This window comes from Dermacentor albipictus, chromosome 1 (assembly GCF_038994185.2).
Source record: "Dermacentor albipictus isolate Rhodes 1998 colony chromosome 1, USDA_Dalb.pri_finalv2, whole genome shotgun sequence".
In the NCBI taxonomy this organism is placed as follows: domain Eukaryota; kingdom Metazoa; phylum Arthropoda; class Arachnida; order Ixodida; family Ixodidae; genus Dermacentor; species Dermacentor albipictus.
In genome coordinates this window covers 387,355,922-387,382,653 of record NC_091821.1, presented here as the reverse complement: position 1 = coordinate 387,382,653, position 26,732 = coordinate 387,355,922, and the positions used below count along the sequence as shown (strand labels likewise).

General features: G+C 45.9%; 2 protein-coding genes across 10 annotated transcripts in view; one reads left to right on the top strand and one right to left on the bottom strand.

Annotated features, from left to right (window-relative positions):
• Nucleotides 1–26,732, top strand: part of LOC135902476 (uncharacterized) — an 867,879-nt gene that overhangs the window by 235,129 nt on the left and 606,018 nt on the right. For all 3 annotated transcript variants that reach the window (XR_011511382.1, XR_011511381.1, XM_070531982.1), the window contains exon 3: nt 23,282–23,434. Coding sequence is in view for 1 of the 3 variants with exons in the window: in XM_070531982.1 (XP_070388083.1) it covers nt 23,282–23,434 (153 nt within the window). In the remaining 2 variants the exon portion in view is untranslated. The remainder of the gene's footprint in view (nt 1–23,281; nt 23,435–26,732) is intronic.
• Nucleotides 1–26,732, bottom strand: part of LOC135916969 (calcitonin gene-related peptide type 1 receptor-like) — a 333,393-nt gene that overhangs the window by 126,041 nt on the left and 180,620 nt on the right. The window lies entirely within an intron of this gene.

Genomic DNA, 26,732 nt, shown 5'->3' with positions numbered 1-26,732 from the left:
CTTCTTTTAACCTTTACTTTATGCTCTTCTGTTCCCTCATCAGTTGCACAGCCGCCTTAGCATGTATGGAAAGATGGCACTGGCTTAGACGCGTGTGTCTCCACCACCGCGTCTGTAATTATAGTGGCCTGATCCTGATCAAACGCGAGGCGGCCGTTGTAAGCGCAGCAGAAATGAGGCCCCCTGACTTTTGAAATGCAAGGGTAATCTGCCGACATGCCTAAAGGCGGGCCCTTTCATCGCCACCGGTGTTAACACACGGCTCGAGAAACTGGAATTTTTCATTTTTCGGTGTACTCAAAAAAGTTCGAGCATGAAAGAGCGAGACACTGAGGATAAAAGAAGCACGGAGACGCAGAAAACGGTCTAGTAACAGCGAGAGAGAGCGAGAGAAAGAATGTGATCCCGCGCGCTGCTTAAGGATTTTCTGCTGCGACTTCTCTTCTTTTTGATATTTTATTATTTTTTATTTTCTCAGTTGTTCTTAACCTATCGCGATAAATATTTCAGTGTAGCTTAATATCTTTTGTCCTATATTCGCTTCATACACATTCTTGAAATGAAATCAAGCGCAGTTGTAACGGAACGAGAAATACATAAGCTCATTTGTACATGTCTTCCGTTTGTGTAAAACCACTTTCACAGTTGTCTTATGCAGAATGCGCCAGCATCTACAGCAATGAAATGTTGCAAAAAAACGCTTGTGTGTATCCTAAAGACCCGCCGTGGTTGCTCAGTGGCTATGGTGTTGGGCTGCTGAGCACGAGGTCGCGGGATCGAATCCCGGCCACGGCGGCCGCATTTCGATGGGGGCGAAATGCGAAAACACCCGTGTACTTAGATTTAGGTGCACGTTAAAGAACCCCAGGTGGTCAAAATTTCCGGAGTCCTCCACTACGGCGTGCCTCATAATCAGAAAGTGGTTTTGGCACGTAAAACCCCAAATATTATTATTATTATCCTAAAGCCCATGTCATAAAGACCGAGAGGAGACACTGCTCTCTTTTATCTTTCGCAAGACAAAAATCTTACAAGCACCTTCACATGGACTTCTAAGGAAAAAAAAAAAAGAAAGTGCCTACGCTGCAGTTTCATAACGGTAACCTTTAAATAATGTGCTAGCTGTCCTAGTTTAACTAAAATGGTGCGAAATATAACCGGAGCGCTGGCTGCAGCATTCCGGTTATTTGTCGCGACGGATAATTGGTACTGCCGGTCGCAGTGAAACTGACAGCAGCAATTTACGAGGCACTGCGCCACCAGGCGTCGTGTTAACCATTATAAAACGAGAAGTGGCCCTTAAATATCTGAGAAATGACTCGTGTGGGTTTCATTCATGTAGGTAAAGGCAGGTATCACTCACCCTGCTAGCACTAACAAATTCTGGTATAAGTGAGCTATTCTGGTATAAGTCAAACACGCAATCAGTGTTCCGCGCAGAAGTCAGCGCACGCCGTTTTCAGTGCCACCCTCTCGTGAGATGAAGCGTAAAGTAAGGCTTCTTAGCTTTCGCACCGCAAATTAAGGGCAGAAAGAATACAAGTTCGGTTCCGGTAGGCGTTGCATCTGAGCAACAATTCCACTGCAAAAGAGTACGCATTTGGGCTGGTTGGTTCATGATTACGAGCAATAAAAACAGCGCTAAACGACGGGACGAGTGAAGGGGCACAAACAACAGCGCTGACTAACAACCAAAGTGTGTTTATTCCGTCAGTCAGCATATATATGCTCCGCCGCTATCTGAAACAGATAGCGGCGGAGGTTTCAGATAGCGGCGGAGCATATATATGCTGACTGACGGAATAAACACACTTTGGTTGTTAGTCAGAGCTGTTGTCTGTGCCCCTTCACTCGTCCCGTCGTTTAGCGCTGTTTTTATTGCTCGTAACAATTCCACGTGCTCTGTATATAATGCAGAAGTTGAGCTTCAGTAGTACAGTGTCTTTCCTGCTATACGAGGCCGTTATGCATACCGGCGGCTGTCGTCTGGACAAGAGAAAGCGTCAACCTAAATTACCATTGACTGTGACGCCATGCCACGAGCGCGCCTGGACGAAGCAGAGCGGAGGAGGAGGAGGAAGCAGGAGTAGACGGAAACGCAGGGAGGGTAGCCACTTTTTCGACCGGCTGGCTACCCTGTGCTGGGGAAAGGGGATAAGAGGAATAGAAGGTAGTAGAAAGAAAGACGTTATCATTGACAGTCACAACCAGCCACAGTCATGAAGGAGTCTCATCTTTAGAACGTATTCACGTAAGCAGCACATATGAGAAAGCCCTTGCTATAGTTCGTAGCGTGGCACACGTAATCATTGTGGACTAATTTTGTGCGCTGATAATGAGGCCTGACGTATGAAGCACATGTAATCAGTTTGTTACTTCTGTAGGGCTCTCAGACCAGAAAGTCGGCTTATGTTTTTGTCAGAACACCCACAACTTTACTGGTACTTTACATTAGGTGAGCAGGAATGGGCAATTCTATCATGCCGTACAAGGACAGTTGCAGGCCCAGAAGGCGTTACGTATATGATGTTAAATAACCTTGGGCCAGAAGGTAGAATTACACTCTTAGAGTTACTTAACTACCTCTGGCTAAAATGACAACCTTCCTGATTCATGGAAAGTCGCACGCGTATTCCCGATTCTTAAACCTGATAAGAGCCCCCTTTTTGTCTGGATTCTTTCCGGCCAGTAAGCTTGACAATAAAACTTGGTGCTGGGCTAGTTGGTGAGGCATTCTTTAGAACTGATGGTAGCGCTAAAAGAGACGAACACACGGTGTGTTCACCGTGTGTTCGTCCCTTTTAGCGCTACCATCAGTTTTAACGCCTGACAAGCTCTATGTGCGGTATAATGGACAAGAATGTGGAATGTCGACTTAAGGGCGGTGTGAAAACACAATGGTGATATCCGATGATATGGCAGAGTTCCGAAAGCGGCGTGGCACTATGGGTGCAGTCATGGATATTGTCACAAGACTCAAACATGAACGTAGCTGTTGAAATATGACAATCGCGGTCTTTGCAGGCGTTAATGGAGCTTTTGACAGTGTAAGTCATACATGCTACACATGCTACCTGCGGCAAGTTGTTTTTTCATCCACTTTCGTTTCCAATAATTTATCGTTTCGTGATTTCATTTAGTAAGCATAAGTAATTTCCCCTATGTTGTCGTTGGTGTCAGTATTTGTTGTCTTCTTATGATATGACTAATAAAAACATTACCGACGATTACGTTACTTCCTAATGCGAAATTTGAGCGCAGCAAATATGCTGTTTCACCTTTTCGATAGATTGAGGCAAAGAAATCGCATCTCGACGGCGGCGACGGTAAGCTTCTGCTTCGGCGGCACGCACCTCTGGATTCTGACGGCGACGGCGCTGGGCCTCTGCTCTGGCAGCTCGTTTAGCAGCAGCAGCAGCAGCAGCAGACGGAGGACTTCCATCGGTCGTCTCGCTCATGGCTCAGAAAGAACTGGCAGATAATTTCGCAGTGGCGAACGGCAGCGGCAATTTCGGCTCGGGCGGTGCACATATACAGATCCGCCGCCACCGATCTGGCTCTCTGATTTCCACCGCACAGGGGTTGCATTGGAGGAGGAGCGAAGAAAGGAATTAAGTTCGAGCCGGCGCTTTGACAACCGGAGACTCGCAGGAAGAGGGGGGAGGGGGGCGGCGTGTACACCCAGCGGCAAACGATGGGGGCAGAAGCGCGCGCAGCAAGCGGACACGATAAAGGGAGGAGGGAAGAGATAGCAGTGACTGACTGATGCCGCTGACGCCGATAGTGAGTCAACCCCAGCTGCGGAGTTGGTTTCAAGGACAACGCCGCCGATGCCGACACAATATGATACCCTCGCTTCCGCAGCGCTAAGAACCAGGTCTAGCCGTGGGAAGGTGGTCACGTATTCGTCGACGTGCCGGGGCCTACGTGAAATAACCGGCGCGTCGGCAACTGAAGAGCACCCTATCCGCCACACAAGAACAGGGGGGGGGGACCCTTTCCTCCTCTTTCTGCATGGCGGCGACGGTGTTCTATGCAGTCACGTTATCTTGACTCTCTAGCGGCGTCAGCGGCATCCAGCGGTATCAGTCGGTCGCTGCTAGCGCTGGGGGGATGAAAGGGGGGAGGAGCTGGTTACGAGGCCGACGACAACGCCGACGACGACGCGAAACCCAGGAACGGACGCCAAAGAGCTGCGATCTAAAATTGGGCCCCTCGGTTAACCCCCTTTCTTCTTGTTTATTGCGAGGAGACGCTGGAACATGTTCTGTGCGACTGTCCTGAATATAATGTTCAGCGACAGTGCCTGGCATCTGTTCTAGCGCGCTTTGACAGTAGACCATTGTCCCTCGACACGATTTTCACATGCCGCCGACAGAAGACATCGCAGGTGAAGGCGACAGAGGGACTACTTCGGTTTTTGAAAGAGACGGGATTGGACAAGCGGCTCTGAGAGTGATGTCGCGTACCATGCCAGATTGATGGACTCCAACGGACGATCTGTGTGTGCTGTGCTATGTGCTCTCTCTCCCTCTCCCCCTTCCCCATCTTTAATCTCCCCATCCCTCTCCCATGTGTAGGGTAGCAAACCGGTTAAGCTAAACTGGTTAACCTCCCTACCTTTCCTTCTCCACTTTTTCCTTCCTTCCTTCCTTCCTTCCTTCCTTCCTTCCTTCCTTCCTTCCTTCCTTCCTTCCTTCCTTCCTGCCTTCCTTCCTTCCTTCCTTCCTTCCTCGTTTATTACATAACGAGGGTCTGGAATCCGGCAACATTGATGACTTCAGGGAGCATGTGTGGGTTTATTGACCAGTTGCCTTCACCCAAAAAGATCACGTTCTCGTGACGCCTGCGGCAGAAAGGACGTTCCACGGCAGCTGCCAAGGTCTGTGAGTGGTGGCGCTGGCTAACCCTCCCAGGGTTCTCCTAGGACACATAAACACCAAAGAAAGTGGACGAGAAACGGCGCCGTGGTAGCGCAATTGGTAGAACATCGCACGCGAAATGCGAAGGTTGTGGGTTCGGTTCCCGCCTGCGGCAAGTTGTTTTTTCATCCACTTTCATTTCCAATAATTTGTCGTTTCCTTATTTCATTGATTAAGCATAAGTAATTTCCCCTATGTTGACCTTGGTGTCAGTGTTTGTTGGCTTCTTATGATATGAATATATGTATATATATATGGCCCATAGCCAGAAATAGCGCTACAGAACAGAAAAAGAGCACTTGTGACTTTCAAAATTTCTTTAGGAAAAGACAGGTATATTACGGACTTACAAAACGTATCCCGGTTGACCCCACCATGACATTTTATCTGACTAACCGTAGGTTGTATAGTATGCTGTATGGGTATAACTCATGTCTGGCATTTTTACATCTGATGTGTCTTGTTGTGCAAATATGAACTCAACTTACGTGCGTCATTTTTTCAGACGCTTTTTCACACTTTCACTTGTTCCCGAACTGCGTATGTCTCCAGTTGTCTTTTCGCTTTCTTGTGTGGAGAAATCTTTGTAAATGTTCGCACTGTGTGACTGTCACCAGTGCATAATACTTTTTTGTGGGTTTAGTTATGCTTGCCCAGCGAGAAGGGGAAGCCGGAGCCAATAATGGTGCCAAACTCTACTTAATTTCTCATTAATAATAATAAAAAATAAAGCAAGCGAGAAAACACACAGCCGCACATCAGAAACGTGCCCCCTTTACCCAAGTCCCCACCCCCCACTTCCCCCTACACGTGCTCAAACATAGATATTCTACACTACACTTCGCTGGAAGCGCCGAGCTTGGCACATTTGGCAGGTTATTAGCGTTAATCCTCGACAAAGTGCATAGCATGCCGTTTTGAGACCTCTGAGTTGCCTCTGGTGCAGTAGCGCCAAGTCGAGAATGGCAGCCAATCAATTAGCGAGTTGCAACTTCCCATTTCCGCTTCACGTGCCCGCCTTCGAGGGAAACAGGCTGCTTGAGTTGCTCGAAAACGCTCAATTAGTGCCTCCTTCAATTCGCGCACTTTCAACCTCCGGATCTCTGCCGCTGTCACGAAACGCCGAACATTGGCGCGAATCCGCCCTTCTCTCGAACAGTGGGAGCAGAGCGCCTCCCCGCCGGTGCGGTCCAATCGTCTTATTTTCTCGGAATCGAGTTTGGACGACTGTGGCTCGAAACTTTTAACAGCGCCCGGAGGGGTAAAATCGGGAACTGGTCTACCGTCGTTCGCTTCCGAACTTACTCGACACTGGCTCGTGGGGGCAAGAAGCGCAGAAAAACGGAAGACTGACGGGAGGAACACGCCCATTAAGAGCGTTGGCCAAAAATAGCTGCACGGAAGGTTTCAATCAGGCGACGTCGTGTTCAGCAAACTTAGCCCAGCGTAGCACATTGCTCGCAGTTACTGCACACGACTGGAGCAAACTTGCACCGGACGTAGGACTGAAGCAGTTGGGTTTCACTTGTATTTTCTGGAGGAGGGACTTGCGATTCGAGCTTCCTTTTTTTTATGTGTCTAGCGAAAATTCAAATAATTAAATTCTGTAGGTGTTATTTTTTTAGGTGCTGAAACCGCGATATGATTATGAGTATAGTGGGTAACTCCGAAGCTGGAGCTTTCTTAATATGCATTTAAACCTAAGTGCGCGAGCATTTTTTTTTTTTTTTTTTGAATTTCGACTCCATCGAAATGCAATCGTCCTGGCCAGTATTGAACCCTCGACCTCGAGCTAAGCTGTGCAACGCCATAACCAATGTTACTGCGGCGGTTATTTATCGGGTGAGAAGAGAGAATGAACAGTGATAGAGGTGGAGGCCTCATACTTCAGCGGCTGCCTTCCCCCTCCCCCCTTTCCCCGGCAAACGAAGGGCAGTTCTTCGCCTTCCGACTTTTGTAAGCGTGTAGCTCTCTCAAAAAAAAAAAAATAATACGAAAGGCGTAAAAAAAGGAACATTTTGATTCATCTGGGAATGCGAGAATGTTTGAACAATGCTTCACGCAGTCCAAGTTTGTTACCAAACTACTAGAGCTGCACAGATGCGCAAATCTTTCTTTCCAGTGTGACCGAGAAAAAAAAAAAACATCTCTTTAACTCAACAGTGCTAAGCCACGCTATTTGACCAAGCATTCCTGTTCTTGGCTTCCTTGTTAGCAGAGGTCAACCTCCCCTGACCCCAGCGATACTGTGGCGTGCAGATTGATTACTTTGCGTCACTTGTCTCAGTAGAGTGTAATATTTATTTATTTATTTATTTATTTATTTATTTATTTATTTATTTATTTATTTATTTATTTATTTATTAAGTACTGCTAGCCTGAATTCCAGGCCTTAAGCAGGAGAGGGTTACTCTTCGGTACAAATGGAACTGGAGAAAAAGTGAATGTTGTGCGAAGTACGGAACTGAATTATATAATTTCAAATGGTAAAGTGTTATATATATGAACACACATCATATCGCAATAGTAGATATATGAATACACATCAAGACATATTTGACAACTGCGTTGCTCAACAATTGACAATGTGAAGGAAACAAGAGAAAAAAAAAGGTATTTGGTTCGATGCGTTATACATGTCAATGCGATGCACAATATAAAGAAAACATAACTGTAAAAACATCAAAATAAAGAAAAGCAGGAGATAAGTGCGACGCTTTCATGAAACGTTGCTAGATCATTGGTGAAAAGACACTATCATTTCACATTTTGAAGTGCGGCAGTGAAAGTGGCAACAGAAGAGCTCTCGATTATTTCTCTGGGCAAACGATTCCAATCACGGATGGTACGGGGGAAGAAAGAATTCATGTAAGTGTTGGTTCTACAATAAATTTCGCTAACTTTTTTTGAATGGAAAGAACGAGTGGAACGCTGCGTAAGAGGTTTCAAGTACGTGTTTTTGTCGATTCCAAGGTTATCATTGTATATCATGTAGAATGTTTTTAGCCTTTCGCGGTACCGTCTTGTTTGAAGGGATTCTAGATTTGCAGAAGTTAATAGAGCAGTCGGCGATGTTTTGCTGCTGTACGAATTAAAAATGAATCTAGCTGCCTTTCGCTGAATGCTTTCTAGTTTCCTTATATTTATATTTGTGTGCGGATCCCACACTGCTGCAGCGTATTCGAGTGTTGGTCTTATATACGTTTTGTAGGCCAAAAGTTTTACATCGCTTGAAGCTTTGGGAAGTGTTCGCCGTAAGTAGCCTAGCTGTCTCATGGCTTTCTTGTGTATGTATGTGATGTGATCATTCCATCGAAGATCGGATTTAATAGTTACCCCTAAATATTTGTAACTTGGAACTACAGATAGATTGTTACCGTTGATGCTATAAGTGAAAATGAGTGGGTTCATCTTACGCGTAAGTCTCATCGCTACCGTTTTGCTGTGGTTTATTTGCATCTGCCACGAAGTACACCAACTTGATATTAGGGCTAAAGATTTGTTAAGAGAAACCTGGTCGTCAGAACTGTGGATTTCGTTATATAGAATGCAATCGTCCGCAAATAAGCGGATTTTTACCGGTATGTCTTGAGCAATGTCGTTGATGAAGATTAAAAAGAATAATGGCCCAAGAACAGAACCTTGGGGGATACCTGAATGAACGTAGGCAGAATCTGAACTGACATCGTCGATGGACACTGATTGCTGCCTAAAAGACAAATATGCTGCGATCCATTTAAGGAGGGAATCGTTTTTGAGTATAGGTCTTAGTTTCGAAAGAAGTTTAGGATGCGATACACGATCAAAAGCTTTCTCGAAGTCAAGGAATATGATGTCAACCTGACCAGATTTATCCAACGCTGCGGCAAAGTTGTGAATGCTCTCTAGTAGTTGCGTTTTTGTAGAAACTCCGCGTCGGAAACCATGCTGGCGACTATCGATTATCTTGTTATCTTCAATGAAGCTGGAAATATGCCTAAAAATGATGTGTTCGAGTACTTTAGCGCAAGTAGAGAGAAGAGAAATTGGCCTATAAGAGGTAACAATAGAAGGATCACCTTTTTTGGGTATTGGAGTTATTCTGGCGCATTTCCAATCACTAGGAATGTCGGCGTGTGACAGCGATTTCCTAAATTTTAAACATAAGAATTTTGCGCACCACTCAGCATATCGATGTAGGAAAGCGATAGGGATTCCGTCTATTCCAGATGATTTTTTGACGTCTAGTTTGAGTAAAATTGATAGTATTCCCTCCTCACTGATAGTGATGTCATCAATTGGTGATACTGCTTCAAACGTCAAAAAATGTGGAGCGATACCATCGTCGTCAGTGAACACCGAGCAGAAGTAGTTGTTAAGTGCATCAGCCATTTCCTTCTTATCAGTTCTAGCCATGCCGTTAATTAGGAGACTCGCGATAGATTTCTTTTCCTTCGGAGATAGATGTCGCCAGAATTTTTCAGGGGATGTAGAAAGAAAACTTTTTAAGGACACATTTTGATAATAGTCTCTTGCCCTCTTGATGTCGTGCTTTAGTCGAGTTCGCAGTTCAGATAAATTATGGGTACTATCAGCAGAGGGGCGTCGCCGGTGCTGCCTACTTGCTTTTTTTACTTTTCTTCCCAGTCGAACAATATTTTTTGTTATCCAAGGATTCGTAGTACGTCGCTGTCTTCGCTTCCAAGGTACAAAATTGTTCATGCATTGCCAGACCGTTTCTTTGAAAAAACACCACAGGCTGTCGACAGATATGTTGCTTGATTCGTACCGGGACACAAAATTAGAGAATATTCGTTGTTTATCTACTCCCTTGTTTTTAATTGCCTGGGTCACAGCGCTGCGTGATGTGGAAATGAAATTACATATGTAAGCATGGACGTCTGTTTATTGCAGTTACTACCAGACTAACTTGTAACTACATAATATACAAGTGATCGCTCACAGTAATCATGTTGGACAGTTCTTGTTTGTTGTTGTTGTCTTCGTGTATTGCATCATTTAGCATTTATGCATGGCCACTACGACTCTATTGTATACGAAGAGTTACTTTCATTCCCAGTATCCTCGAGAACAGCCGGGAGAATGCGTCTCTCGACTTGGTGACATCGGGTTGTTACGCTTTCACACTACAGCGCAAACTGCAACTCCTTGAGAGGCTTTCTTTGCCAGGGACTTCCCAACGCCATTTACAGAAGAACCGTTACGACGGACCTTCCTGCATCCGGTATTGTGTGATTTTCGCGCGCCGTGGTGCGCCATGCAGCCACATATATCATCCTTATTTATGCGGCGCCAGGAGCTAGCAAATATGGCGGATATTCGTATAGCGCATTCTGGGCAAGATGTCATTCCTACAGTCACAGAAGTAGCGGGAGTCGTGCGTCGTGTGAAAAAAAAAAAGAAAAAAGCACCGTGTACGGCCGAACGCGTCCAGACAGCCGTTGAGCGGATAACCAGACGCGACTGCAGCGCAGCAGACGACCTGCGAAGCATCCTTCCCGCTCCAACTCCCTGAAGAGTAAGAAAGTTTGCGTGCGGAGACAGAGGCTTCCGACTGCCCGTCAGTGGAGAGGCAACTGGAACATGCTCAGCAACAAATTCGGAGGCCACGGTGAAGGTTTCCCAGGAGGCGGAAGCTCGTCACTGCAAGCAGACGACAAGTGCGAAAAAAAAAAAGGAACTGGCAGACGTGCTGGCTATATACTTCGTTTGCATAGTCGCATACAGCCGGGCAAATATGATAAGCGGTGAAAAGTGACGGTGAAGCCAAGTGGCCGCTGGCGCCTCTCTTGGCAGCGTCATTATTTATGGAACGACAACGACGATGACGTCGACCGTTTCTCTCGCGCAAGCGGCGGGTGCGTTCTCGTTCGGAGCGCTCTGAAGATCAGTGCAGAAGATGTGTGACGAAAGCGTTGGGCTGTATACTGCAAGAAGGTGCTTGCGTGCCGCCTAGGGAAGCGGTACGCCACTGCAAATCTCTTTCACGCCATTCAAATCACACTAGGGCCATCGTTTTTACTTACACTGGCTACACAACTGTAGCTAGTGTAGGAAGTCGCCATATTTTTTCTACTTTGTGTAAAAAAGTGTAGCTCCGCCTACCTACACGAAGCCATTTTTTATAGCTTAGTGTAACATGAAAAGTACGCTTCCTACACTGCGGTTGCTGTGAGTGTAGGCGGCAGACGACAAACAAGTAGGCTGGCGTTTCAAATGTGTAGCGCCATTTTGTCTGATACTGCTGGCGCTGATATAACGGCGATAATGAACATTCCCAGCAAAGACGGTAGCGAAGTGCTGGCCTGACAATGTGTCACAGAGGAAGGTGAGCTCATCTTCCAAGAAAATAAAACTGTCTTACTCACAAATGGTGCGGGCTGTTTACGACTCTGCGCTGTATTTTACGAGTTGAGAAGTTGTCTTCGTACACGGCGCATTCGCGATGTATTTAGGTGCAGTTTGTCTAGATTTGTCCATTATAGGAAAATAGTACATTGGCGTTTAGTTTCAGGCAAGAGCAGCCAGTAACTACGAAGTCAGACGAAGTGCGGAGTCAGACGCTTTTCGTCAGATACTAGAGTCACTATGCATGCGCAAGAGTTTATCGGGACATAGCGAGACAAAGCATTTCCTCTCAGCATAGCGCCTTTTACAGAACTAGGTTGTCATTAGAGGTACTTAATCCAGTGTTTGTGGCGTTCATGGCAAGCTTTTTTCTGATCTTTTTTAGTATACAACGTTGCCGTCCTTACTCCTCTCCTCAGACCAGCCATCGCAATTTGGAGTGGCACCTTCAGACTCTCCGTTGGGATGAATTATACATCGTCTTGCCTGTCTGTCTCAGCCAGCTGTTCTCTGTTGGGTAACGCACGAGTAACTTGCGCTCGACGCCCCTTAAACCGAGGCGAGCAAGAATAGCAAGTAGTACTAAGGAGGACGTCCGGAAAAGTCATGGGTGTACAAAAACGTTGTACCTCCGAGTTACGCAGTGCATGGATTTATCAGCAGATTGCGGAGGTTGAGTCATTGTCTTAATCGAGCGGTCCTGTATGCGCGTGGTGCCTTCAAATACAAGTTGCGCTGTCTGTTCCGAATCGAGGCGTGAACGTCTGCTCTTGCGTTTCTTCGTGTTCACATTAGGCTGTCACACGGGAACAGAACGCCCACACGTGGAGGAATTCGTGCGTCATTCGCCGGTGTTGTGTTGTTCGCTGATACTCTGCGCGTTTTTGCATCTCTATCGGTGGCTCAACCTTTTTGGCACTTTCTTATGACTGCGGCTTTCGCGGCACCAATGTCCTGGATGATGAGGTGAGAACCGAGGGGATTATGCGCTTAGGGTGCTCAGGAGCTAGCTGTGGTCGTACAAGAACGCTGCGCTTAGCACGCCTTACGTAAATACTTGCGTAAGCCTTAATACTTGGCGCGGCCAAGAAGGGAATCCGCTATACAAATGCAGCTATTCCCGCCTCATTTTTGTCGCGTGAAGAAGGTACAAGGAGTTTACCTTCCCCTGGGTTCTGTTTTACTTGATTGTAGAAATTGCAGCCCAGTACGAAACTTCGGTGTTAACAGACAGACGCATAAAACCCCGACTGAATGGTATTGTGTTAACTAGTTCAGGTCTCTCTTGCGAGCGGTGGCGCTGAGGTATGTGCTCTTGCTCTTCGGTCACTGATTCAGCTGTCTATTGATGAGCTTGCGCTAGCAATGCGCATATACTATGCGCCATGATGGAGCCGCTAACTCTACTGCGGTATCTAAGCCTGTAGTGCCATTTATCAAGCACACGCACTCAGTGAATGACGGCTGTGATGCACACCTTAGCGTCTTTTCCCACCCTTTCGTTTCATTTCCCTTGCTGTTTTTTTCTTGCACCATTAGGTATATGGCATGCAAGAGGTTTTGGACAAGATGACATGAAAAGTGCAAACATTTACTATAACTTGCTATCGTTAGTGCATTTCTTCATGATCAGATAAAGACAGACATGACACAGAACAGGATTCAGACAACAGGAATCAAGATCCAGCGCTGACACTGAGTATAATTTGCGATCTAAAGTAAAATTGGACGTCTGACAAGACTATACGCGTATCTCACCACATGTCAACATTTAATTACGATATGTTAATTGCTTAAATAATTTTTCAATTGATGCACGAAACAAACATAAAAGACAGAAATGGGACAGAAAAAGTATGCGCGGATGCACACTCGAATACATCATTGGATGCGTACACAGCACGTATTGACTCCATGTAAGCGTTATGACATGTATGTGCCATTAGCTGAAAGAGATGTATTTTTTCCTGAATTCAAAGACACGTCAACCTTCTTTGACTCTCTCCAAAGGGCAGATCGGGCAGACTAAACGATAAGATCTGTTGTATATCGTGGCCGGCAGATGGCAGTGTCAGTGCACGTCTTTTTATATGACACGTTTTCTGTACTAGGGTGGTTGCTTGGGCTAGTTGGTAATTCATGATCAAAAATAACGTACAGCGCAAAAGACAAGGACAGCGATAGACAACATACACAGCGCTGACTTCCAACAAGATTTTATTGCGTTGCCACATCGTGTGTATATATACAAGAAGAGGCATGCGCAGAAAATGTACGACAGTCACAGGGGGTGTCCTAACAGCAAGTCATTGAACTAAGGACATGGTCACCTGAAAAAATAAAAATTAAGCATTACGATTACTATCTGTTTAGAAACGCGACTTCACCAGGGGTCAGCGCGATTGAGGGCGCACTAACGCACATACTGCCAAGTTTTCTGATGAAATCAGCTTCCACAATTTCCCTGGTGAGCTGTGAGCAGTGTCTCGCTAAAACTTGCGTATCTTCAAAGAACGGCACGCAGCCGCAGTCCCGGCAATGAATGCCCAAGTGGCCTTGTACAGTGCGGCGGACGTTGTTACAATGCTCTCTTAGTCGATCGTTTAAGCACCTGCCCGTCTGTCCTACATATTTACTGCCGCAAGACAGGGGAATTTGGTAGACTACATTAGTTGTGCACGTCACAAACCTTCTGTACCCGACAGAACAACAACTCTGATGCGATTTAGGCGCGTTTGCACGCTTACAGAGCTTTGCCAATTTTTCCGGGGCTGAGAAAACGACTGTGATCCCTGCACGCTGCCCAATTTTGTTCAGCCTATGGGATACATCATGCACATATGGCAGCACTGCAAACCTGCGTCTTTCAGCCTGCTGGTTCCCTGATTGAGCGGGATCATCACGTTTTGTGCGCCTCAGAAGCTGTTCCGCTATGGCTGAAATTAAGGCCACAGGGTAACCAGCCCAAGAAAGACGATCAACCTGAGCAGTAAGACTATGTTGCATCTGGTGTGGGCACGATTTATTGAGGCTGTTAATGAGACAAAAGGGCAAGAGTGGCTTCTTACTTCTCGAAGCACCAGCACACATGTTTGTTAGCAAGGCTCAGCCTGAGATCTAGAAAGCGCAAGGAATCATCGATGGGGACCTCATGCGTAAGTTCTAGAGGCTCCAGCTCTTTCTTAAAGATATCCAAGACTTCAGAAACAGCAGGCTCAAAAGTGGGATTAGTGCAATCAATAAATATCAGGTAGTCATCCACAAACCTGCACACCTTGACAACAGGGGACGCGGCTAGGTGACCATGAATATTGCGATCATGATGAGCTAGGTAAATATCACTTAGTACGGGCGCAAGACATGATCCTATACAAACACCTTTCTTTTGTATGAAATTTTGTTCATTCCATGAGATGTAAGTTGATTTCAAGTAGAAGGTGAGCAGCACTGTACAAGGCCACTTGGGCATTCATTGCCGGGCCTGCGGCTGCGTGCCGTTCTTTGAAGATACGCAAGTTTTAGCGAGACACTGCTCACAGCTCACCAGGGAAATTGTGGAAGCTGATTTCATCAGAAAACTTGGCAGTATGTGCGTTAGTGCGCCCTCAATCGCGCTGACCCCTGGTGAAGTCGCGTTTCTAAACAGATAGTAATCGTAATGCTTAAGTTTTATTTTTTCAGGTGACCATGTTCATAGTTCAATGACTTGCTGTTAGGACACCCCCTGTGACTGCCGTACATTTTCTGTGCATATCTCTTCTTGTATATATACACACGATGTGGCAACGCAATAAAATCTTGTTGGAAGTCAGCGCTGTGTATGTCGTCTATCGCTGTCCTTGTCTTTTGCGCTGTACGTTATTTTTGATCGCGTTTTCTGTCCAAGCGATGTTTTTTTGGAAACAAGCTCATTTAAACAAACACATTTAAACAGCTGCCAGTCTTTATTGATATCCGCGTGAAAACAATACCAGCTTCTTCATTTTAGTACATTCTTATCCGACGGGTCACCTGGACGATTCGGGTGATGATGCGAAGATGCGAAAGTAATCCTTTGAGACCTGAGCGTAATGAAATAGTCGCGCAAATAAACGCGCAGGTCTGCTCGTTTCCTCGGAATAAGATAGTCCCCTTGTAAAAACACGTATCGCGGTTACCTTCTGCCTGCCTGCATAGAATGGGAATATTCTGGCACCAGCTTGGGACCTATTCAGCTTTCAGTGAATCGCGGGTTTTGGCAGCTGAAAGGCGATGAGCACAACGACGAGTTTCGGGTTGCAAGTTGTTTGGTTCTACCTAAAACATTCGCGTAGACTTGGAGGCAAGAATAATTTGGCCTATTTGACAGAGCCGATACTAGAAATAGTTTATGGACAAGTTGCGTATAAAGAGATCGCCACAGCCTATCACGCTTTCTTAAGCGTGTCGAGTTCCTGAACTTGTGGCACTTACGAAGCAGCTCAAAGGAGAAACGAGTTGTTTAAAAACTGAGAAATCATTGTTGCTCCGCGAGATAGAATTGCAAGCTTGTGAGGATCTACGTTCTGCCCTAAGTAATTCTAGATATTCGTTCAAAGTGCATGGCCCACAGAGCGACGTGCAGCCATTGTAGAATGTCTCTAGATCATCGTACGTGGCTTGTCTCCGGTCAGCAGCTCCTGACAGCTCAGCAAGCGACTATGTTTTCGCATTCAACATCTGCTGTAGTGACTTTATAGAAAGGAGCAAATATTCTTTACCCTTTTGTAGCGCAAATACAAAACAGAAGTTACACGCAGCACTTGCCCTAATGGACATAAATTAACTGAAATAAAGGAGCCATTGTGCTGTAGCTTCTCGTTGGAGACTGGGTTGCGAGAAGATGAAAATGTGAGAAAATATGAGATTCCACGGAGAAAACTTAATAGGAGTAACGGTCCGGTTGGCCACTTTACACTGCGATAAAGGGGGCTGTGGAGAGAAAATAACAAAACAGAAACTATTATGTGAAATGTAGTCTGTCTGCAAAAACGCAGTGAAGGGCGCCTCACTGCGTTTGCAGCCTTTCAAGCAGTCCCGGTGCTTTCTTGAAGGCATCGGTGTTCTTTGAAAACAGGGTAAATAATGTGCGCATTAGATTAGTTTTCTGAGACAAGAGGGTAGAGCTATAACATAAAACCTTTATGAAATGACGACTGATACCCACAGTCATCTTTGCTTGTTGAGGTGGCACTTCACCACCGACAGAGGGGCGGGGAGAGGCGTTAGTGCAGCAGGACGCAGTATATTAGCGAATTTTGCCGATGGGGAAGGCGCTCGGGAGCATTAGAGAAAGGGACGGCCGAGTGAATGTGGTATAGTTGCGAACTCGTGGGGAAAAATGTTTGACGCCATCTTTTCCTTAAGACTGGGAGCCTCAAATTCGTATCTTGTTCTCTGGAAGGAAGTGTTGTAATAAAGGTCAATCCCAGTAGGTTAGCCCCTGATACGCAGTTCACTCTATTCTTAGTCCCTAATGTGTTTAACTAGAGGATTGCAGAGATTACGTGAAAAAAAAGTGCTATTGCGATTACGTATGACTTGATGTCTATAAGATCTTAGGTCATTCCATGCCTACAGTGTGAGCCCGAAATACGAAAAGTTACAGCGTGCTGTCTGGACCAAATTTTATATCATATATATCTGCACAATCTATCAAACCAACGAAGTACACTCTGAACAAATATGAAAGAGACAACTTTATCTGTTTTGAAACATTGAACCCTGCTAGCCTTTAGTAAGCTTCAGCCTCAGCCTCGTTTACAGTTATATGTTGCTTGTTTCTAATGCTGTTTCCAGTTATATGTTTCTTGTGCTCGATGTTTCTCCGTCATAGAAGATATATTGATTTAACACAGGAACCAGGAAGATCACTGGCTGTGGGCTCAAATTTGGCGCTGTTTCCTATTACCGTGTTAGTTATGTTCGAGCAGTAGCGAATCGTAGACTCCCACTGAAGCATGTCTGATTCGTAAAGAATACCTGTGACTACGTCTATATTTGCCCACGGCAATTGTTTCATCAGCTTCGGCCGCTTCTTGTGATGGCTTATAGCAACCCTGAAGAGACCGAAGAAGAAAGGTCAGTCGGGTGTGTCAGTGCGTTAGTTTGCTCGCATTTGCTTACGTTCGATGAAATACCGGCTGACGGTGATTCAAGACGACAAGTAAAGCACACGAAGATAAAGTTGGGCGAGCCTGCACGACTTCGTGATTGACAAAATAGTGCGTGGCAGATCGACAAGAAGACGAACCAAGAAGTGCTCGCCCGTTCTAATTTTGGGTCGTGGTTTGGTCTGTTGAGCGCTGATTCGTCAACCAAACGAGTTTGGCTCAAACTCGAAATGCGGTGGTACAGTGGGCTTATCAAATATAAAGTTGGCATCCAAGTTACAACAAAACTGTGCACGCATGTGTATCAAGTTGTTCTTTCAGGACACGTAAACAAAAAAGGAAATAAAATGGAAAGAAAAGAAGCACTCGCGTGTCCTGATAAATCAGCCCCTTCCGGCAGCCCGACGAGCCCTCTCAAAAGACACGGAACGTGAGAAATTCACTGTATCAGAACTTGGGCTGTATCTGTATCTTTCGGATTATTTGTTTCAAAAGACAAGAAAACGAGACGAGAAGAGAGCCGTCGAAATGTTTAAAGGTGATACTGAAAGGCGCCCGTCAAAGCACATGGCTTTCGCCGGCTACCATTTGATTATTTCCTCGACGACTCGATCGAAACCGTCCTATGCTGCATTCTAGCGCAACTTCTCAAGAAACTTAGACTTTCGACTCGTGATCAGGAAAAGAGAGGCAGCATTATTCCCCCTAAGCTATGAGACGCCGAGTATTTATACTCCGAGGTTTCTTCAGGGGATTCACTACGCTTGCTTCGCTTTTAAAAAAACGTACGTAAGTTGCGCGAGTTTGGTAGCGAGGTGCTTTTTTGATGGCGTCTCTAGAGAAAACTGCCGAGCGCGTCTCGGTTGTTTACTCGCAGCCTTGGCAAACACACTCTCTAGCGCACCTTAACTGAAGACCAGCTTTTATCTGATTCGTCCTGAGGCTCTCTTGAAGCTATAGCAACAATGTTTTGAGACGGCAGGGCTCCGAATGCGTGACACCTCGGACGCGTTAAACGGAAGAGCAGAATTCGCCGTGTTTAAAGTCCCGTATGAAGCTAGGCATTGAAGGAGGGGAGGGGGGAGGGAGTGTTCGTAGAAGGAAGTACCCTGAGATCTCACTCTTCAAAACACGCGAGCTTTTCTTTACGTTTTTACTTCCTTTACTTACTCTGCCCCCTCTTCAGAGATTTCCTAATGGAGGGGTGATTCCACAAGACATTGCGTTCGTAAGAGATTTTTTGTCGTTGGTCGGTTGCCTTCGCTAATGGTACATCGAACGTAAAAATCGGCGAACGCGTGCTCTTGCGGGCAGCTGTGGCGTGAGAAGGTTTACGTCAATACGTGCCAGGAGTTTGTGTGTGAGGCTTTCGAAGACGACAAACCGGCAAACAACGCTAAACTTTAAGGGGAAGCTTTAGCTCGGGCCCAACTCCGACCCGGCCTATTCAAATATATGTAAAACGCAAGAACGTTTTTCTGAGACAACCCCTGGACCGATTCTAATCAAATTTATTTCATTTGAGAGATAAATTTAAGTTATAGTGACTGTTGGAAGCGGAATATCGACTTAGGGCTTAAATTTTGTTAAAAAGGTTTTCAAATGTTCGACCGCTTGAAAACAATAGAAGCATGAAGTTTACAAATTCATAGCTCTGCATCAAGAACAGATATCGCGGTACTGCAAACGGCATCCATTAGATCATCCAAAGCGGACAAATTCGATGTCATTTTACATCTTAGGTGAATTTGTTACGTTGGATACAAGGGTGTTGCAAAAGCTGTATTTTCACATTACTAAATTTTTTTTATATTCATGTGTAACATATCAATTTTGTCCGCTTTAGGTGTACTGTTAGATGCGATTCGCAAAATTGTACTATTATTTTTCTGTGTTGAGTTACAGAGTTGTAAACTGGATAGTTTAGTACTCTGAAAAAAAAAATGGCCAACCTTTTAATTAAAAATGTACGACCCAACTCACAAGTTTGAAACCGACAGCCACTAGATTTTAAGTTTTTCTTTTAAATTCAACGAACCTCGTCAAATTTGGTGCAGTGGTGGCCCAAAAACGCGAATTCTCCTTTTACATGTATTTAGATAGGAGCGCCCGAGCTAAAGCTTCCTCTTAAGAAGAAGCTTTAGCTCGGGCGTTCCTATCATGCGAAGCTTACATGCGAAGCTTACACGGCCGCTAAAATTATTTAAGGCAAGGAAAACGGATTCCCTATAAATAGCAGGAAAAAGCCACTCTATAGAAATTATCCTGTTTAGAGTATAGTGGTCATGAATAATCCATACAAGGACGCAGTAAAGACTCACAAGGAAGAAATAAAGAAGAAATAAAATAAAGTGACTGAAATCAATGTGCAATGAAAGAAAAACAAAGAGGCGACGAACCGAACGAGCAGCAAGAAGTGCCCACTTATGTTCTTCTGTAACCAATATCCTCTTTAGGGTGAGTTAACTACCGCTGTTAATTCGAAAAAAAAGGAAAGAAATCCCGCACTCCTTTTCAGGCTTACGCGGTTTATTTTTTGACACATCGTGACGCCAGAAGGCTTATTATGCACATGACTATAGGGCAGAAACTGCCGATTGGTTCATACATGAAAGACAACAGTTCGTAACCGGCAAATCACGTTTTTGCAATGTGGCCTCCCCACGCCTACGGTGTTTCGACCACTGCTGCTGCTTCCCTGTCTCTTTAACCACTCTTTTCTACCCCATCCCCCCGGTGCAGTGCGGTTGAGGTGTCCTCATCTGAGAGACAGTTACTGTGCTGCACTTTACCCCATGTTTCTTCTTTCCCAAACAAGAATCTCTCTCTCTCGCACGGCCGCTCATTCCTGTCGTGTCATCGTGCTCGACACGCGCAGTGAACCAATTTCACCTCGTTTACTGCCTTCAGCCCAGAGCGTGGGGCGGCAACAGCGTGTAACGGGAAAGCGCGGAGTACCGGAGGCGCCTCGGCCATCAGGCGCACGCTGATTGGCTGGTTAAGCCAAACAGGATGAGCTGATTGGCTTTTTGAGCCCTACGTCACGCGACGGCGATAGTATCGCCCAAAGTGATCGTCCCACAATACGTCCCCTGCTAAGCGGAAGTTGAGGGCTGTTTCAGAGAAGACCGCCCACGCGAAAGTCAGTACTGACGCAGCATGCGCGCGTTTTCTGAAGAATTGTACTGGCCCAGAAGGAGAGCGTTCTTGGGGGAGAGCTAGCGAAGGCGAGAGGGAAACCCCACGCTCGCCTTCGAGCTCGAGAGTGGGACCCTTTAATACCGCACAGCCATCGTGCAGGACGTGGGTTCAGAGGAAGTTGACGAAGACAAATACTTGACCGAGTCCTATGCAGACCCTTTGTCGCAACGTTCGCTCTAACATGAGACATCGCTTGCTCGGCCGCTGTCCACCAGGCGCCGCGTTCAGGATGACATCACGATAAATTAAAACGAGTGAGTGGCACAACTGTGTGTGGTGGAATGCGTTGCATGATACAGGTAGAAAACCAATGGGAAAACCGACAAGCATTGCTTAGGGCAAAAAAACCGAGGTGTACGCCTCACGTGGCACACGCGCTCCTCAAGGGTCGTGTGAGTCTGTTCAACAGAAGATGAAAAAGGCCGCAAAAGAAAGCGGCCGATCGGTGCGGTCGTTTCTCTTTTCTTTTTGTTCTTTTTTAATCCGGCAAACACCTCTCGGTCAATCTGTTCTTGGCACGCCGTATCATACGCGGCTCTTTCCGCAAACGGTAATTTGTTTTACTTCTCGCCATTTCATTCGAAGATCTGACGACGGCGCTCTTAGGCTTCGAAGCAGCGGTTGCGCAAAAATGATTGGTAGCTGCCGCACCAAACGTCGAGGGCTTCTGGCGCATCGACAATAGGCGCTTGACGGTCGAACCCAGCGAGAGAAAAAATAAAAACATAAATCGAAGAGCGACAAGAGAAATACTGGAAGGGGATAAGAACATCTTCCCAATTCAATAATCTATGAAGTATAAGACGATAGCGTTGGTGTATTGAGGAAATAAAAAAATTCACTGTGAATGGCGTTTCTGTTCTCTTTACGACCTCGTAAAATGAATACAGTCGGCTCCATTTTATCTCTTTTTCTACAAGAATCTCCTTTATTGGAAAGTAAAGGCGAGGTCGGCCGTAAGGACTGGTGCGTGCATCCACTCCATAGCTTTATTTCTTTTCTTTCTTTTACATTTTTAGCGGGAAAAATAAAGGTGATTCCGAAGGGCTCGATTTTTTATTATTTACCGCAATATAAAGAAAACAGACCATTGAGCCAGACAAAATGTGGGAAAAGTTAACTGCTATGCTTAATTGAAATGTTGAAATAACGAGGAAAACTCAAATGAACGTGGACCAAAACACAACTTGGCGTATGTGGGAGACGAAAGCACATGTTCCGCATTACTGGTGCGGTGACTTTCTCGACGCCAACTTGTGTAAACAGGTACGTTGCCACCGGAAGTGTGCTGCTCTACAATAACGAAAAAGATCCCTTGAATTTTTCCGATGCTGAGCGGTATCGAACCAACAGCACAAAAGTTCCTCAAGGAGTAGAACCCGACGCATTAGCAGGCTGTGTCACAAATGCACAGTGTAAAAAAATAATTATGGGGTTTTACGTGCCAAAACCACTTTCCGATTATGAGGCACGCCGTAGTGGAGGACTCCAGAAATTTCAACCACCTGGGGTTCTTTAACATGCACCTAAATCTAGCACACAGGTGTTTTCGTCCCCATCGAAATGCGGCCGCCATGGCCGGAATTCGATCCCGCGACCTCGTGCTCAGCAGCCCAACACCATAGCCACTGAGCAACCACGGCGGGTAAGTGCACAGTGTAGGTGCGGCTTTTCAATGAACGTCCTTCGCGCCTAGGCCTTAGCGAGCTGCGCCACTAATGCTCTAGGTCTGTGCCGCTCTTCAAGGCACGTCTCGCTAACTTGGGCTCCCATAAGTATGTGCCACTGTGTGTGGTGCAAGCGAAGGAGCAATCCTCAGCGTTCTCATGCACCGGTGCCCTACGCTTCTCATCTCGGAGGCCAGGCACGAACTTCCGGGCAGTGCCACTAGATGGCGCAGCGTGTTCAGAAGGAAGCGCCAGAGAGGAGCCCGGTTGCCGCATGACGCGTTTCCCAGCGTTAGCACGCACCAGCGCGCCATGCATTTCGGAGGCCATGCGCAGGCTTCGCGGCGGCGGCGCTAGATGGCGCTGAGTGTACTTAGGGAAGTGCGAGAGAGGGATCCCGCTGCAGTGCGCGCCTCATGCACAACTCGTTTTGATGGTGGTGGCAATACGTTACGCCGCTACATCGATTCAGTGCTAACGCACTACCATCGACAGTCATCGTGAGATCTGTTCTGCCGCAATTTCTTATGCACGATGTTTGTAAGACTCCACGACCTCTCTTCTTTCCATTATTTGTATTCACTTTGCCGTCCCCATTTCTCTCCCCTCATTTGCGGCAACTCCATGCTGCGTACTCGTACATCCCATCAAGCAACCAGTGCTTGGTTCCCAGCTTTACAGCTGATGTACACGGCGACATGTGGAGGGGTCCTAACAAAAAAAAAAGCTCCCCGAAAAATACGTGTAGACGAGCTAAAGAGAAACGACAAACACGGGCGCTCTCTGTAGCTCGTCTACGTCTTTTTCGTGCAGTTTTTTGTTGAGATGGAACCACAACAACTCGTCCAACTCTCACTTTTGATGTATCTTGAAGCACGTGGTGGTTGGAACTCGGCTATGCACGTAATCAATGTTAGAGCATGATGCAGCTGTAAGGTGTTGATGTTTGTCAACAGATTCAGGCGGTTATTTGTGCCAATCATGTCCATTTTTTTTTTCTCCTCAACCACAGGCGTTTACGCTGCTCTAGTCGGAGGCCCTAAATTGGCAGTCGTGCAGAAGGAACGCCCTGGAGCTGGAGAGGTGAGCTGGAGAGGCTCCGTCATTTGCGGTTGCCCTCAGCGCTCATTTTCTCCCGAGCAACGTGGATCGCCAATTGGGCATGGTAGGCCTCGTTACTGCGTAGGAGCAGCACTCTTTCTTTCTTTCTTTTTCTTTGTTTTTTGGTCCTTTCCGCCTATGTTTTGGCTGCTGAGGAATGAAGTGCCCGTCATTAAATCACGCGCCTGATCGCGAGAACGGCGACCTATTCCACGGCAAGTTCCAAAATGCGATGACATGAGGATCACGACCAGTTCATTAGGCTAATATAGTGGAATATATCAGCGTCCGGGGGGGTACGAAGGGGCCGTATAGCGTAATGACAGCCTGCAATTTCGTCATGCTTCACTGAGACTTAACCGTATATGTTCCTACTATAAGGACTTCATCACCTGATGGAAAATTGCTGGCTTTTTGTTTAGGTGAGGTTTTTGTGATGGGGCGCTGAATGCTTTCTGTTTGACGTGTTGGTCTTTCAAAGGATATTCACAGGGGCTGGACGGGTTAGCGAGAGTTTTCGGTCCAATTTCTGTGGCTTCAGTAGTTGACCAGAATGTGGTGGGGGAAAACATAAATTTGTAGTGTTCTATAAAGTACAGTCAACGCCCCTGAATAAAGCAAAATTAATTAAAGAGAGACTATACGTGTCAGTCGTACTTGAGGTACACGACAAGAGCCCGCTCATGTGAAGGCGACTTGAATGAATGAATGAATGAATGAATGAATGAATGAATGAATGAATGAATGAATGAATGAATGAATGAATGGTTGATTTATTAGGATTAGCTACGTTGCGGCTATGAAAAACGCTGGAGAGTTCATGATTAATTTTGACAACCTGCGGTCCATTACCTTGCACCCATAGAGCTGTAGTCGACTAACTCTACATTCGTCTACAGGCACGTACCCAGGGGGGGGGCCCGGGGAGGCCCGGGCCCCCCCCCCCCGAAATCAAGTGGCATACCCCCCTCCCCACCCACGCCACCACTCCTCACACATTCCTCAAGCGCCGCCAGATCAATGTTGAGACTTGGCAGCCGTTCATCGGTCAGCCTTATGCTGCCTTTTTCACTCCTTTTAGATGGCGGTAGTTATCGGCATCTCTTGTAATGTGAAGGGCAGTTTTCTCATAGATTCCGCACCCGCGAGATTAACTCGATATGCGTTCAGTTGTCATCATCTATTCAACCGTCACGCGCATAGCTGTTGCTTTTGTTAGTTTAACCTTCTTTGTTTAGGCTGATCCTGGGACCAGGAGAGGGATGCGGCTGTTACTCAGCTGGTCTGTATACTCTCATGGAACGAGTTGCGGCCGGAAAAAACGCCAATTGCGTTTAACTTTTCCCTTTGCTTCATTATTTCCTTGAGTTACGGCTCGCCGCGACGCTGGCAGATGCCCGGAACCATATACACGTGATATGGGTTAGATAAGGTGGGAAATAAAATAATGTGAAAGAGCGTCCATCATGAAACCCTGCAATAACCCTTATACCCATAAGCAAGATGACTGTCGCCCGTTACCTCGTCTGTTTTTCCCTAATTGTATAGCACTTTTCGTGCAAAATTGGAAACGGGAAACAAAAATCGCAAGGAGTTGAGAAATTAAGAGATCTACTGAGGGAGAGAGCCAACGCAACAACCAAATATGTTAACCGTTGTTTATGAGAATATTTATGGATCAACATCTTTTTATTTAAAAAGGAAGTAGAGGAAACGCCGCCGGAAGTGGAGAATAATTACTTGCTTTGAATGACGCTTCTACAGTTATCGGTCGAACCGCCTCACGTAGCCACTTCTCTGCTGTGCTTATGTGGGTGTTTTTCTAACCTTTCTCGGTGAGCGCAGTACGTCTAGAATCGCAGAGTCCTGCGCTCTACGCGGTTGTATGGGACTGGTGGCCGCACAGCGTTACGCAATTCGCGGAACTGTCAAAACTGATCCACAAGGCGAAAATAACTGATATTCGAAACTATAACATGAGAAAGACTGAAGAAGCCGTAAAAAAATGAACGCAGCCTGAAATCAGTAAAAAAGAAACCTGGCATAGGACAAACCATGATGTATGCACTAAAAATAAAAAGGATAATATCATAAGCAATCTCGAAGATACAGAAAAAGCAGCGGAAAAATTCTAAGCTGACTTGCATACAGTACCCAGAAGAGTCACGATACCTCACTTAGAAATGGTAATGAACGGGATACAGAAACTCTCCTATAACTAGCGATGAGGTCAGAAGGGCCCTGCAAGACATGAAACGATGAAGAGCGGGAGGAGAAGGTGAAATAACAGTCCATTTAATCCAAGATGGAGGAGACATAATGCTTGGAAAACTGGCGGCTCTTTATACGAAGTGTATATTGACTGCAATGGTCCCAGAAAACTGGAAGAATGCAGACATTATACTAATCCACAAAAAAGGAGACGTTAAAGAATTGAAAAATTATAGGACCATTAGCTTGCTCCCAGTATTATATAAGATATTTGCCAAAATAATCGCCAATAGAATAAGGGCAACGCAGGATTTTGTCAACCAAGGGAACAGGCTGGCTTCAGGAAGAGATACCTTACAATGGATCACATCCATGTCATCAATCAGGTTATCGTGAAATCTGCAGAGTACAATAAGCCTCTCTATGTGGCTTATATAGATTACGAAAATGCATTTGATTCAGTAGAGATACCAGCAGTCTAGAGGCACTACGTAATCAAGGACTACAGAACGCTTACGTAAAAAGCTTGAAAAATATTGCTACATGCGTGTGGTATTTGTTTGTTTGAATGAGGTGCGTGGGCGCCATCACTCCAGAAAAGAGGGGGGAGAACGAACTGGGCTCACGCTGTGAATCTAAACGGTCAGCGCTGCAACCGTTGTTGTAAATATAATCTGTAAATAGTTTCTCGTCTTACTGACTCGTCCTTCGCGTAAGAATATATACAGAGGTTCTACAGCTACCTTAATTCTACACAAGAAAAGCAGGGAGATACCTATAGGCAAATGGGTCAGACAGGGAGACACAATTTCTCTAAAGCTATTCACTGCGTGCTTAGAAGAATTCAAGCTATTAAACTGGGAAGGCTTAGGAGTAAAGATCGACGGCAAATATCTCAGCAACCTTCGGTTTGCCGATGACATTGTTCTATTCAACAACAATGCAGACGAGTTACAACAAGTGATTGGAGACCTTAACAGAGAGAGGGTAAGAGTGGGGTTGAATACTAATATGCAGAAGATCACGATAATGATAAATTGCCGGGCAAAGGAACAAGAGATCAGGATCGCCAGTCGGCCACTAGAGACTGTGAAGGAGTACGTTTACCTAGGTCAATTAATCACAGGGAACCCTGATCATGAGAAGGAAAT